The sequence below is a fragment of the Sebastes fasciatus genome, chromosome 12 (genome assembly GCF_043250625.1).
Source record: "Sebastes fasciatus isolate fSebFas1 chromosome 12, fSebFas1.pri, whole genome shotgun sequence".
Classification (NCBI taxonomy): Eukaryota; Metazoa; Chordata; class Actinopteri; order Perciformes; family Sebastidae; genus Sebastes; species Sebastes fasciatus.
In genome coordinates, this window is record NC_133806.1 from 27,444,142 (window position 1) to 27,460,187 (window position 16,046).

The window sequence follows — 16,046 nt, forward strand, 5'->3', positions numbered from 1 at the left end:
ATGGAGCTTTAAGTTTTGAGCTGTTTTCTCATCAGAATCCTCACTCAACCTGCTGGATATTAAAGTCGGGTCGATTTCCAGTTCTGCCGGTCCTGTCCGGTGTACAAGCTTAAACCAGCTGAACCGGCTTTTGTCATTAGGACACATTCTGGCAAATTAAAAAGTAGCCGACATCAGCAACCTGTGCCGACGGCGTCACAGTGCTAAATCCAACTTGTATTGCATTAGTAATGAACAATATGACAACGTGATTAACATAATATTATGTTTGTTTATAAATAGACTAACGGACCCGCTAGTGTCTGACAGGCCGTCCGCAAAATACTACCGATCCGAGGCCGGCCGCTATACATTTCAACCTTCATCTTTTCTTTTAAAATATCCGGTGTAATCAGTAACACCGGTGTTGTCACGAGTTTTATTAACCGGTGGGAAAATGTCCTCACCCTCACATCCCTAGTGTGAATCCACCTCAGAACCAGACTGGACTCTGTGCTTTTCTACAAGGAGATTACAAATGGAACGAAGCCATATGGGCCGGAACGGCGAACAAGATAAGGAATCAGATTAACATGACAAGATGAGGGGACCGGTGACCACACTAGTACGCTCCTTTTTTTCAAAGGTTTTCTTCTGTATCTCATCAGTTTCTGAAATGGACTTGAAGTGCAGAGAATCAGACCATGAAATAGGCTACTAACTCAAATGATTTTTTTTTAACACGATTTTTGAGGTGTGCTAGTTTTTGGCAAAAAAATCGTATTCACTGGCTTCACTCTTTTTCAGTTGGTGTTAGAGTTGAACCTTTAACCTGCCAATAATACGCCCTGCTTCTCTGTTTGTCGAACTACACTCCGGGCAGCCATGTTGGTTTGGCTTTAGAGGAGACTTAAAGCAGATATCCGTGGCACTGGCTCCCCGGATATCTAAAGCAAGTTTTCATTAGAGCTGGCCCTGGGGTAAAATACAAAATGTGCTTCTGTTTCTGGCCACTTGTAAGACCACATGTGATAAAGTATCATCTCTATCCCTTTTTGTCCCTCGCTGCTACTTCCCCTCTCCTGTTGTAGGTGATTTAGAGAATGAATGAGGGTCACCGACGTCCGTGGTAATTTTCACAACTATGATCCCTTATCTTGTCCGCCGCCTCCGAGGTGCAAACTGAGCAGAAGGTTTTGAGGTTGATTTACTTTGGAAATTGTTTGATCTGATTTATTTGACTTATGGAAAGCGTGTTGGTTCGTACCTATATACGCCACCTTGGGTGTTGTTTTTTAATCAGCCAGTCGTACTCCGGTGCAGTCATCCTCATTGTGTCTCCTCGCCTGCCCCCGCTTACCGCAATATAGGATTTGTGGGATTTTGATGAGACATCACCAGATTTTAATAAATGCTTTTGTGTGAGGTCTCTCTCCTCCCCTGGGCTCTAAACCGGCTTAGTTTTCACTCTCTGGCTCTGATTCTCTTCTCTACCAAAACCAAACAAAACCTGGGATGTGGAAGAAGGCTAATTCTTCACACTCCTTTTTCCTCTCTGTGTGTCTTTCTCTCAGCTTTCCCTCTCATGCACATCATTTAAAAGGTAACTTCAGTATTTTTCAACCCATGTTTTTGCGTCTAAGTGATTAATGGGGACAACAATTTCTGAAATTGGTCCAGTATTGAGGGAGAGCGCTGTAACAGGCAGCCATGAAACGAGCTGCGAGGGCAGGTGAGCAGCGAAAGTGAAACGTTACGTTCACTAAAAGTGCTTATTTTTTGCCACCGACAGGCTCAGGTTGTTATTATAAAGGCCCGGACACACCAACCCGATATCAAAGAACAAGCAGAGATGAAGGCCGCCTGTTGAGTCGCCTCACGTCGCCTTTGTTTCAGCCAAAAATTGGCTCTCGAACACACCGCAAAGACTACAGCTGACGGCCAACTACCACGTACGTTCAGCGCCTGCGTGAGAGGAAATAACTCTCCACACCAGTAGGCGGCGGCAGTCTGTATTCGTCATTCAATAAGGGAAACCAGAAGACCAAGGACGGTGGATATACAAGCTGTAGTCACTTACCACTTAGCTTCATACCAGAAGGCCACGTCGTTGGGAAAATATCCGCGCATTGGAACAATCGGATGAGATGAAGATGAAAAATGAGAAGAGCCTTCTGTGTTTTTCCCCTATCGACTTTACTCGTTGGTTTGCTTTCCTCAAGTCCGTTTCTCTTCTCACACACTGATTTGTTTAAGCTGAACAGCCAATCAGAGTGATTTCTCTCACCGACGGGCTCCGCTGCTGATTCAACATGCCGAAAAACCTCCGACACGGGCAGAATAGAATCGATTTTTTTCCCACCCCTAGTCTTTATACTGGCTTTTGTGTCTCCCTGCTAAAGACACTTGCTTAATTGTCGTGTGACTCGGATATCACATGAAAAAAAGACGAGTCTCTGCTCACTCACCACCCTGTGAGCTCGTTCTTCTGCTCTGATCAGTCTCTCTCCCCGTCAAACATTTCGTATGGCTTTAATTAAGATCGTGAGAACCAGTTTTGCTCCTGGGTTCACTTAAAGCTCTAAGTGCTGTTGTTTCCGTAATGATACACAGGTGTGAACACTGTTGTAATTTATATTTTTTTATAAGCAGCAAAGCCAGATTACACATTCATTACATTTCCATTTTTTTCCTGCTGTGGGGTGTTTTTTTTTGCCTCGCTTCTTTTCTTCCTCTGCTCCACAGCTTCAGCTCACCCACTCCTTCCTCCAGTGGGGGTGAAAAAAAATCAGTTGTGGGCAACGTCACTTCTTCTAAGCCATGATGATTCAGATATTGAACCATTCTTTTTATTTATTGTAAAATCATTCATGTGTTATTTTTCTATTCCCAAGACTGAAAATAGAGTGTATTTAATATCTTTGGGTTTTGGACTGTTGGTTGGGCAAAACAAGCAATTTGAAGATGCCACCTTGGGCTTTAGGGAATTTTAATGGACATTTTCCACATTTTCTAGACCAAGCAATGAATCATTTAATGGAGAATATACTTCAGCAGATCAATCAATAATGAAAGTAATCATTAGTTGCCGCGCTAGTCCAGACAGATATGCACAGATGTCTTTGTGGTATTTTGTGATATTACATTTGAAGCGGGATGCTTTGTTTGTACTAGGGCTGTCAAAGTTAACGTGATAATTACACATTAACCCAATTAGTTTTAACATCACTAATGTTTTAGTACGTTTTAGGTTGTAGCTCAGTTTTAAAGCTAGAGTGAAGATACTGGCATCATATGAAACTAGAAAACCTCAAATAAACGCTCCAAACCTACACTCAATTTTGGCGAGAAACTGTCATGGCCGTTTTCAAAGGGGTCCCTTGACCTCTGACCTCAAGATATGTGAATGAAAATGGGTTCTATGGGTACCCACGAGTCTCCCCTTTATGATAATCACATGCAGTTTGGGGCAAGTCATAGTCAAGTCAGCACACTGACACACTGACAGCTGTTGTTGCCTGTTGGGCTGCAGTTTGCCATGTTATGATTTGAACCTAGTTGATACCAATACCAGTGAAATTCCACAATTCTTGATACCCAATTCGATACCACGGTCAAAAACAAAACAATAAATCCCATGGTCATCAACATCCACTCCTTTATTACCATTTGCATACTGTTTTTTGCAAATTTATAATAATTGATCCCTGATGATCCGCCTCAAGTTGCTCGCCAAAAACTACATTTCACAAGATCACATTTGAACACATCTTGATGACTTTCGCCCAATAATCATTTTTACTGAATAGAGCTTGAACGCATCATAATGTAACTTTGAATTACAACCTTTGTACGTTAGCTGTTAGCTTTATTATTTAGCCAAGTCGGACTGTGCGTCCCACCGGCTGCTAACAGCTAACGTTAACTAGCGCTCCTCCTGCCGATTACAACACAGATTTGTTGTTCCCAGAGTAGCATTATCGGGGACATTTTCTATCATCCCTGGGTTGACAGGATGGCGTTAGTCTTGTTAGTCCTAACTTTACTCTTCCTGCTCCCCTCTACATCCATCTTTACTAAACTCCTGTCTCCTCCTCTCTTCTTCTCTCTCTGTCGATCACATCTCAGCCCAGCCTTCTCAAACATGGACGTCTTCATGGACTGTGAAATTAGGTTTTTACTTCAAATGGGGCCGGTGGAGTTTAGAGATGATGAGAGTGATTTAGGGGACAGATGGAGAAGCAGGAGAAGAGGCTGCTCCCATCTCATCGAGCATTCAGAGAGCACTGACCAATTACACAACATGGCTGCTTTACAAGGATAGGTGAACAAAAAGGTTATTATAGTTTCTATCTGTTTTACCCTGAGCCTCTGACCCCCCTGCCCACTCCACTCTGAACATGTGGTTAGCTCTCTCCATCCTCCAGCAGTATCAGGCTCAGAATACTTTGGCCTGCTGCCCTGTGACTCCTGCCTCCAGTCCTGTGATGGTATGAAACTATGGCTGCCTGTGCCAGCTCAATCTTCCTCTCAGGGATAATACATATCTGTTTGTCTCATCCTGACCCAATGTTGAGCTAGTTAGTTTAATGGTCCTTCTCAGACAGAGCTTATAGCAATACAGCGTTTTGTGTATCACACCCACCATTAGAAAAATAAATAATTGAAGTACTTTTCCCAGGAGTCCAGGCTGACTGTTGAAATATACTGTTACTATTTTGGTATGCTCAACAGTATGGTGACTTTCTTTTCACTCAGTGTTACAAAGTGGTCATGTTCCTTCCCTGTATTTAGAACAAAAAAAATGCTGTGAACAAAAGCAACTTTATTTGGCAATAATGGCTAGAAAAAGCTATATATGAACCTCCAAGTTATTGGCGGCTAATCATCTACTGCTGTGTGATGTTAAAGGTCCAGTGTGTAGGATTCAGGCGGATCCAATTGCAGAAATGGAATATAATATCATAACTATGTTTTCATTAGTATTAGTATTTGGAGTAGAGGGGTATAGAGTGCTACAGGAATGAGTCCTAAAACCCGGAAATGAGTTAGCATTTTAGCACTTCCGGTTCCCTCATCTGGACGTTTTTTTTTTTTTAATGGATTTTTAGTTAGATGCCTGAAATAAGGTCTGTGTTTTTACTTCTGGCGATTGCATTCATGCTTCAAAAATCGTAGAAGTGGTGTTCAGTTGTGGAAATTATCTTACGGAACAAACCGTGTAAGTATCATAAACGTTTGTTTGCCACAAAGCTTACATCCCTGGAGCACTCCATTCAGTTGGTTGCAATCTGCAACCTCACCACTAGATGGACACTGGTCCATTTAAAGTTTTTACAGTTGATGTCTAATCCAGTAAAGTTTTCCTCTTCAGGCTGGGCTAATGACCCATTTGCCCACAGTTATAAATGGATCGAGCTACATTACATTTATTTAGCCGACGCTTTTATCCAAAGTGACTTACAATAAGTGCATTCAGCCATGTACAAGTGCAAGAATCATGCAAGTACATCAACTTTATCAAATATGCGGATCCACTTCAAATACTACATTTAGAGAGTATAAAGAGAGGGAGCGAGAGACGGAAGACTATTATTTTTTTATGGGCCAAGGTGCAGTCTGAACAGATGAGGTTTCAGTCGGAAAATGTGTAGAGTTTCTCCTGTCCTGATGTCAATGGAATGAAAATATGGATTTGAAGGATTGGATGGGGGTAAGGAGAGCCATCTCAGTGTCACAGAAGCTGTGGAGAATGATGCTAAACGTCACGCCGACTAGTCCTCCTTTACAGCCTCGTTGTGTATACTCAACGTTCATGTGACCGTGGCGTAGTTCGTTTATAGCTTAACGTTAGCTTTTTTACTTCTAGCGATTGCATTCACGCTTAAACAAATCCTAAAAGTGGCTTTCATTTGTGAAGATTATCTTATGAAACAAAACGTGTAAGTGTCGTAAACGTCACATTTACTTTTTGTCGAGGGAACCAGGGCGATGCTAATTTCCTGGTTGGCCTACAAAAATAAGTCAACCTTGGAGCACTCTATAGTCACAAGTCAAAAGAAGGTAACGTGTTTTAGGTGTTCATTGTCTGGGAGGCTTCATTGTTAGTAGGCAGTACACATTCATCTTAACTCTGTTAAGTTTGTGTCCTTCAGTCTTAACGTTGCCCGTCAGGATCCACAACACTTTATTTATTTTGGAACATTTTGTGTAAATATCTTTGCGTGCATGTCTTTTATTTGTGTGCACATCAGCCCCTGTGTTCATACAGTTATTTAGCTGTGTGTGTGTGTGTGTGTGTGTGTGTGTGTGTGTGTGATGGAAGTGTGCAGCTGTGCGTTAGTCTCTTTGATGCCACCTCCTGTCATCTCTTCAGAGCTGTGTGTTTATCAGTCTTCCCGTGTCGGGCTCCCATACACACACACACATACACACACACACACACACACACACCATCTGAAACCAGCGGGGAGCACGCTCACCCTGCAGAGGCTGCCGCTGCCTTTCCCGTCCTTGGAAGAGATAGTCGTATACGGGTCATTAAAGGGTGACTCAGCCCTCAGTTCGGCTGCTCGTTGGCCATCTGCCATGTGTTAAAGATGCAGCGGAGCAATTGTCAGTGTGCACACGGGGAAGAGAAAGGCTTGGCAAAGGAGCTTGTTATCAGACATGATAAAGCAGTGTGGCAAGTCCCAAATCTAACGTCACCCTGTCCTGATCAGAAAACCAACATATATAAAGGGTGCTTTTTTTTAGCAATATATGAGACCTCACTTCTCATCACTTACACCCCCAACCTCGCCACTGCACTGCAGCAGTTACAAATCACCAAAGGGTGACCTGCAAAAAAAAGGGCCACTACAGTTACTGTTAAGGTAAAATGACATGTTCGCCCCGAGGAATTTATGATTCAAATTCAGCTCAGAGATATGCGTCACACTCAATGATTTTCTATATGCAGTGGCAGGCTGCTACAAGTGTTGCCATGGTGATTAGTCCAATAGATGCTTGCATTTTTTATTTTTCATTCACTGTTGGAGCGTGCGCCCCCTGGGGGGCCAGGGAGTGCGTTACACTGGGCCCACACGGGGGCCCTGTGGTAGAATAGATTTACCTCGGCACAGTGAAGCTTTCAGCTGTATCTCTGAATTATTTACAGACTTTAATTTGTCTAATGACAGAGAATGATTGGTGTTTTTGCTGCAGCGCTTTGCTTCCCGAGACGTATTCATATTTAACCCAGAAAGCTGCTGCTGATGGAAGCTTTTGGATTTGAGGCTGTACAAAATCTCTCATGCATTGTCAGCAATATATTTAAGTGAAAAACGTTGAAGAAAACAGCCCATTGGTTTCTCTCTGTGGGATTAAACAAATGGCCATCTGAATATATTCTACATCCTATATATATATTGTATATTTGCTTTATTAGTTTATCTTCCAGGCACGTAGGGGTGTGCCCGACAGAAGTAGAACACTATGTGCAGTCCCTGGCTGAGTATTATATTACTCTGAACTCCTCACTTGGTTTCATACCCTATAGGGAGGCTTCGATGAGGCCTTTTAGGACCAATACTGATCACTGATTTAATATAATTAGAAGAGGCCCGATCTATTACTGATCCATCGGTTCCTGGTCGCCCTCTACTCCACAAACAGGCATTCTAGCACCTCTTTTACACTCACACTGTTAAAACCTGGAGAATATTTTGTAGTTGCCATTAGGGATGTTAATAATCAACCGTTTAACCGCTAACCGACATTAAGAATTTTAACCAATTTAATGATTTACAAAGGCAGGAATTCTGCAGAGGTTCACAAACAAGCCCCAAAAAAATAGCAAAATTTAATTATTTCACTATGTCTACACACTGACCTTTTATACGGTAATAGGGATGTTAGTAATTAACTTGCCAACCGCCTTCACTTTAATCAGCGGGCGGCTGGCAAGAAAGACAAGGGAGCTTGGCTCGGGTCTTGAGGAGTTGTAGCATTTATTCACCGAGAAATAAACTATACAAACACTGCTACAGTTACGTTCACAGCTGTAACGCCACCGACAACCCCACACTCAGCGCCGCAACACATACACACATGGTCTGTCGGACACTCGCTAACGTTACGCTGGGTTGACAAGAGTACACCGTCGTCATACACACACGCTCTGTCTCTCGACCGGACTCGCTAAAGTTACGCCGAGCTCACTGAATACGCCAGGCAGACAAACAGCTGACAACTTCGCAGCTAAACTAAATGATGCGGTGGAGACTAACGTAGCTGCAGGTGTCCACGACAATACATGCAGCGTCACGGCTACTACAGTAACTCTCTCACGGACGGGTGAACTGGGGACTCCGTAGTCTAATGTGCTCATACACTACAGCTGGCAATAAATGATGGATTTAACCAGCTGGGCGGCTTGTTAGGCACTAAAACGACAGCACAGCTGCATGCAACGTACTAATATTGTCGGTTAACGGTTAATAATCAGTTAGAAAAAAAATCTAAATTAGCATCCCTAATGCAGACTGGCAGGACACACAAATTCACCAGCAACTGCTGAAATATAAAAGCATTTGTTTGGCAGTTGGAGTCAATTTCACGTCCTTGTCTGGCTCAAGAAAGGCTAGTTAGCCTATTTCTGGTGAGTCTGCACATGAAAAGAGCTTCCTTGTGTTTTAATGAGCTGAATCCCATGGGGGTTGAGACAGAATATGGCTTCGTCTCAGACCCAGGCTGGAAAAGGTTTAAGAGCCCATCACCCAGAGAGTTACGTGTGGTTGGTGAGTGTTTCTTCTGTCCACTGTCCACACTTTAGATATTGCTCTCTTTCTGGGACCGTGATTGTGAGAGGAAAAGGAGAGGTAGTCCGTCAATACACCAAAAACGCAATGGTGTGTGTGTGTGTGTGTGTGTGTGTGTGTGTGTGTGTGTGTGTGTGTGTGTGTGTGTGTGTGTGTGTGTGTGTGTGTGTGTGTGTGTGTGTGTGTGTGTGTGTGTGTGTGTGTGTGTGTGTGTGTGTGTGTGTGTGTGTGTGTGTGTGTGTGTGTGTGTGTGTGTGTGTGTGTGTGTGTGTGTGTGTGTGGGCACTTTTTCTCTCCCCTCTTTTTTCAATCAAATAACTGAGCCTCAAGAGTGAGCATGAACACCCGTGCACATACTCTCAATCTAGCACTCACTCCTAAGGGGGCTGAGCAAGCCATATGCTGCAATCCCTCCATCAAATTCCTGTTTTTCATGAAGGGACAGTTTCCATTGAGCACTTAAATACTTGTGGAAAAGCTCTGGGGACGAGCAGACTGACTGCTTGTGTATCAGCACAGTCTGTCTGAAGGCTGGATGCAGGGTTCGTACAATAGCTGCACTCCATCTACCGGGCCCATCTAATTACAGACGAGGTTGTAGTCGGATTGTTCTTCTTAAAGTCTCGGTGGCTGTAAACAACTTGAGAAATAGAAGACGGTGAAGGTAGAGTGCGAGGAAGGAAGGGCAAATGAAGCCCCCGGGGAGTTATTTTCCTGGTGATTTTTGTTCTTTGTTTCTTTTCGGGGTGTCTAAGAGAAAATGCCAATAAAGCCTTGTGTCTACTCCGCCGTTAGCTGAGGTTGCAGTCATTTGCGGAGGTGTGAGAATGTGCTGTTTCCCAACAATCTGTCAATTAACAGTGAAGGTTTTTCCAGCCTTTCACCGTGCTTCTCTGATTCCTCTTCCCCTGTAGACCTGACCTGACATGAACTGACTGTCAATGAATACATGTATTTATGATCCCTCCCCTCACACTATAGGCCTTTCAGTCAGATGCAGTGCAAACCTCTCTGTGCTGATGGCGTCTCAAGAACCAAACTGTAAATTGCTTGAATGCTGAGCTACAGCCAGTATCACAGTCTAGTTTTATCTGTGCTCTTTACTCCAATACATTCTAAACTCAAAGTTTTACACCCTGTGGTACGATGAAGTTCTCACCGGCGGATACAAACATCACAGTACTTTTAACTAGGGCTGTCAATCTATTAAGATATTTCATTGCAATTAATCCCATGATTGTCCATAGTTAATCAGGATTAAGCGTAACTTAATCACACATTTTTTATCTGTTCAAAATGTACCTTAAAGGGAGATCTGTCAAGTGTTATGGTGTTAATTTTGACAGCCCTAATAGCAATACTATTCGCCATTTTCAGTTTTAAACATCTCTCTTGTTGTCACATCTATAGTACTTGCAGCTGCTTGCTAGCTGTGGCACAGATGTCACCAGGACTTTCAGGGAACTTCTGTATCCCTTCTCTCTTCAGGCCTGTTATAACTTCATCCTCAGTCTTGTCAGTTTGCTGGTAGAAGTTATTCTACGGTTCTTCATGTTGATATTATTTCATCAGTTTGCCTCTATGGTATTGCAACTCTGAAATCTTCTCCATGCTGTGACTTTGCTGTGACACAGTCATAACTTTCAACCCTGCTCATAGCTGGGACTTTGTAGTTTCTTTGTGTTGTCTTTTCAGCTCTGCAACTTTTAAGTTCTGTTAAATGCTCAAAGTTGGAGCTTGTGTGATGTCGACGTTTCCTCAGCCAGCTCGGTTGGTGCACCGTGTTTGTACTTTTCCTACTTTTTTCTGCTGTGTGTTTAGCAGAGCAAGAGTGACTTGGTCCACCCACAACTGGTCAGCAGAGCTGCTTTATTAGCTGTCTTGTTGCTCTGCAGTTTACCCTGTAAGAAGAATGTTTTTCAGTTTCTTACTTGAGGGCTGAAGGAAAGCTAATATGCTAACGTGAACTTGTGGGCTGCATGTGGTTACCTTATGCTGTGTTCACATCAAATGCAAAGCAAATTTTTGCATTGTGTTACTCGTGCGAGTTTGACTTACATTTATACACACAGTTTTGTCCGGTCTCTGTACAAATATGAGGTGCTATCGTAGAGCTCTGGGTGCCACTCAGACGGCTACAATATTTTTGTCCTCCATTTCTGATTCAACGTCAGTACATCAGTGACGACAGGTGGAGAATCTCAACGCTTTTACGACAAAGCGAATTCCGCGAATTTGCGTCCATTTGCATCTTTGCTTTGACTTTGTATGTAATTGCGCTGTGTGAAAAGTTTGTTTTGCGTTTAGTGTGAACACACCATAAATCATCTAGTAATTTTCAGAGATGGAACAGGAACATTCACACTAGGACATTGGCCTTAGGACATCAGGCAAACACAAACAAGTTTGTTTGAAGTGCACCAAAAATTAAGTGTACACCTAAAAAATCTACTCAAAAAGTGTGTGTGTGTGGATTAAAAATAGAAGTGCTGCAGTTGGACAAATTTGCATTAAATCAATTTTGATTCACTTTATGTTGAAGGTTGAATGGTTTGATTGAAGTTGAGGGACAGTTCTGGTAAAACCTAAAGCCAGACTCAAGCTTACTCACTTCAATGAGACACTAGTGTCCTCTGTAGCTGTCTGTCTGACGACCTCCTCTCTCTGCCTCTGTCTCAATGTTACAGGTTCAACTACAGGTCTACTCACCATCTCACCACCAACGGCTTCTATGAGTTCCTCAACTGGTTTGACGAAAGAGCATGGTACCCTCTGGGCAGGATAGTAGGGGGCACGGTGAGTGTTTCTGATGCTGTTTGTTTGTGTGTGTGTGTGTGTGTGTGTGTGTGTGTGTGTGTGTGTATTCGACGGTTGGGGAAGGATTGTGCAAGTGTGGGAAATACCTTCTGCCTCAGCCCCATCCTTTTTTGTCCTTATTGCTCAATAGTCACATTACTGTGATGGATCGTCAATCATCCTCTTAAACTCAATCTCAGCTACACGTCTCACACCCTCGGTAAGCATAGCTGGATGGTTGAACAGCTCCTGGGGGAGAGGCAGGGAGTTAGCAGGGAGCACTCATACAACACATAAAGTAGATCCGTCTTCATAATAGCCAAAGGACAGACCGACTGGGGTCACTTTTAACACGTCATTACACTACAACTCATCTCTGAATGCCGATCTCCTCCTCTATATTTACATCTCTCTGTGCGATCTCTCTATATGGGTTGATGAATGGAGAGCCATTGTTGGGCTAATCTGTTCTCCAGAGTGCACTTACTGTAGGATATTCACATCAGTTTTTTAGTATGTTGTTTTGACTTTGAAGTAGGGGTGTGAATCACAAGTTTCATCACAGTATGATATTATATAGATTCTCCGGACAATACGATATTCGCGGATATGACAACGCCTGCCATGATACGATTTTGATTCAATTCAGGGGCCTGCGCTCAATATGAGACAATATCATATGCCCATTCAACACAATCAGTTACTTTTATATAGGGCTGGCCCGATTTTTGGGCTTCGAAGCCTGGGTGAGAAATATTCGAAAGTATTTGAAGCTTTGCGGAGCAGCACGGCGCAGCAGGCTGACATGTTCTTCTATCTCATTTCAAAATAAAGGCGCATCTTAAAGATGATATGTATTGATGTTTTCTCTTTGCATCTGTGATATTAGATCGTTGACCATTGTATCAATACATCGATCCAGATCGATGAATCGTCACACCTCACTTTGAAGCAACCCTTTTGCATTACGTCATTGGAAAGAAATAAAGGACAAAGATAATTCTCTACATAGGAACCTGCAGTATTATGCTACCACTCAGTCTCACCTTTTATTGTAGTGTTTAATATTGAAAAATTGTACTAAACAGTTTATTTTATTTTTATTTGGAAAAATGTTAACATGAAGTACCCAACTGCAAACAATAGTTGAAGTTTCCATTTCTCACTTTGATTTGGACTTTTTCTTAACTCTGTTTACTTCGGCTTTGCTGTCATCCTCAATATAAAGAAAACTCAAATGTGTTTTTTTCAAATAACAAGTCAGCAGATTGTTTCGTGTGTAGGAAATTCAGTAACATTTGCTGTCATCAGAACTTTGGCTGTCGAGCTGATGATGCAGGCTGGTAAAAGCACATCTTTTGTGAGCTAGCAGCAAGCTCGTAATGTGATTGTTGTTTTTTTTCTACTGTCGGATTGCTCATTCAAGCTGTTAATGATTTGCAGTCGCAGAAACTGGAAAAATGCATAAAGCAGCATTTTCAGTTGTTCAGAACTCTTGCTGGCTTGTCAATATTGGTGCTCTTCTCATCACATCAAATGCATATTACATGGGGGAGAGATGAAAACAAGATCTTTTTTTTTAGCTATTCAGACTTTATTAATAACTAGAGCTGTCAATTGATTAAAATATTTGATTGCGATTAATCGCTTGACTGTCCATAATTAATCACAAATTAATCACACATTTTTAATCTGTTCAAAATGTACCTTAAAGAGAGATTTGTCAAGTATTTAATACTCTTATCAACATGGGAGTGGGTAAATATGCTGCTTTATGCAAATATACGTATATATATATACATATATTATTGGAAATCAATTAACAACACAAATCAAATCAATCATAACATGGGAAACTGTAGCCCAACAGGCAACAACAGCTGTCAGTGTGCTGACTTGACTATGACTTGCCCCAAACTGCATGTGATTATCATAAAGTGGGCATGTCTGTAAAGGGGAGACTTGTGGGTACCCATAGAACCCATTTTCATTCACAAATCTGGAGGTCAGAGGTCAAGGGACCCCTTTGAAAATGGCCATGACAGTTTTTCCTCGCCAAAATTTAACGAAGGTTTGGAGAGATATTTACCTCCCTTGTGACAAACTAGTATGACATGGTTGGTGTTAATGGATTCCTCAGGTTTTCTAGTTTCATACCAGTATCTTCACTCTAGCTATAAAACTGAGTCTGTTACAACCTCTGGAAGATCAATTGCGTTAATGCGTTAAAGAAATTAGTGGCATTAAAACGAATCTGCATTAACGCGTTATCGCGTTAACTTTGACAGCCCTATTTATAATACTTGACTCTTAGAAAAATCTACAGAAGCATTAGCTTTGGGTTGCCTGCATAATTTCTTCCCTCACCCTCCCATCTGTTTCCCTTCCTCCTCTTCTAGGTCTACCCAGGCCTGATGGTCACGGCGGGCCTCATCCACTACGTGCTCAACCTGCTGAATATCACCGTCCACATCCGGGACGTGTGTGTGTTCCTGGCTCCGGTGTTCAGCGGCCTGACCTCCATCTCCACCTTTCTGCTGACCCGGGAGCTGTGGAACCAGGGGGCGGGGCTGCTGGCGGCCTGCTTCATCGCCATCGTCCCCGGCTACATCTCCCGCTCCGTGGCCGGCTCCTTCGACAATGAAGGCATTGCCATCTTTGCCCTGCAGTTCACCTACTACCTCTGGGTACGCCTATACATACTTTATTAGGCTTTAGTCCTGGCTGTCCATTATGTTGCTATTTATAACAGCTCTCAGCGCTGTTTCAGACGGCTGCTCTTTGGTAGAAGTCGGGGAATAAAGTGAAATAGTCAGGCTGCAACACTGTTTTTTCTCCTACAATTACTTAAAGCTGCAATAATCTATATTTCATATTTACAATGATTCAAATGACTGTGTTTAATATGAAAGTAGTAACGAGTTAGTAGCAAGAAGTTATTTTCAGTCGACACAGATGCTGCAGTAGTGGTTGCCAGGAGCAATTAACTTGTACAGCTGTGTTGATCTCATCCACACTAGTTGCCATTTTTAGGCAATTTATCCGTCACCATTATTCCGACTCTAGCACAAAGAAGATCTGAGGTCTACAAAGCCATGATTGGCACAGTTGTTTTTCAAATGGGGAAACCCTTTTCAGGAAGCTGAAACTGAACAATAGAGGTGCAGAGATTCAGAGATCTAATTTTGAAATTTGAAGTTACATAGCACTTTAGAAAGCAAACAGGTTTTGCACCAAAGTGCTTCACACAGACAGAAATATATGCATACACATGCAAGCATGGAGACATACAGTATGTGCATAGATATAACTACGGGAGCAATTTCCCTCAGAAAAAGGCACCTCTCAGCCTTTCTAAGCTTTAGTTGTTTTGTATTTTCCAGTTCACTATTTCTCTCTCATTAACCTCGTTTCCAGCCACAGCAGGCGGCTGTTTTTTGTGATAGATCTCCGACAAATCCACTGTACTCTACCTGCCCGGCACCAAATGGCAGACGGACACATTTAGCGGCTAGCTGGTGAATATAGAGGATCATCTAGCAGCTAAAGACACAGTTTTTTCTCAGGATTTGGTTGTTGAGACCAAACCAGAGCGAAAAGTAGAGGGAATATTTGACTTTAGACAGCGGTGCCGAAACACAGCTCCATAACGAAAGCTGACGCTGCTTCGTATCTGCTAGATGTGTAAATAGTAAATTATTTGCTATCATGTTTGCTATAACAACTTGTTAAGGTGATAATCTTACGGATGCAGTGCTTTCAGCTGGTTTCGCTGCCCCTCAAGTAGCTAGAAAATCAATTAATTCAGATTTAGTAAGGAACATAACAGACTTTTACTGCTGAAAGTATGAAGTTAAACCTCAAGGTAAAACTAGATAAAGGAAAATGTTAGGAGAAAATGCCTTAATAGCTTTACAAGGTCACCTAATGAATGTGAAGTGTTGATTTAAGATGTTTCATTTCAGGAGCAGATAAACCAACTTGCCAATGGATTTTATTTTAACCAGGGTAGTTTCACTGACCACATTTGCCATATTTTATTTTCACAAAAGATGTCTCCGTGTCTCATTCATGATGCGCATTAAAGTCTGTAGATAGACATAACATATGATCTTTTTTTATTCCTTTAACCACAGATGTCTCTATCTGCTTCTACATTTATTCATCCCTCAGTGGTTTGTGTATGTAGCTATATGGGTTAATGTTATTCTTAGCAAACATGATCAACTACAACCCTCCTTGTATACCACTGAGACTTAAAGAAGGAATCCACTATCCCAGAAGCCCTGAAGTTACTGTTAATTGATGGCATGTATAGACAAGGAATAGCCTGGTTCAGATTAACATTAAGCCTTGTTTCTATACTCTGCATTTTAAACAGATCCTTTATAAATCACACAGGATAGACTTTAATAATAGTCTCCAGTGTTTGCTTCCCCTCTACCCGTTCGTGTCTCTCTCTCTCTTCCT

The 16,046-nt window shown here is 42.2% G+C and overlaps 2 protein-coding genes across 2 annotated transcripts in view; both read left to right on the plus strand.

The window, feature by feature from the left end:
• Positions 1 to 16,046, plus strand: part of tgfbr2b (transforming growth factor beta receptor 2b) — a 233,139-nt gene that overhangs the window by 111,309 nt on the left and 105,784 nt on the right. The window lies entirely within an intron of this gene.
• The window catches only part of LOC141779609 (dolichyl-diphosphooligosaccharide--protein glycosyltransferase subunit STT3B), a 68,329-nt gene that overhangs the window by 26,000 nt on the left and 26,283 nt on the right, over positions 1 to 16,046 (plus strand). Inside the window, exons 2-3 of the mRNA XM_074654503.1 lie at positions 11,468 to 11,576; positions 13,976 to 14,263. Coding sequence (XP_074510604.1) covers positions 11,468 to 11,576; positions 13,976 to 14,263 — 397 coding nt within the window. The remainder of the gene's footprint in view (positions 1 to 11,467; positions 11,577 to 13,975; positions 14,264 to 16,046) is intronic.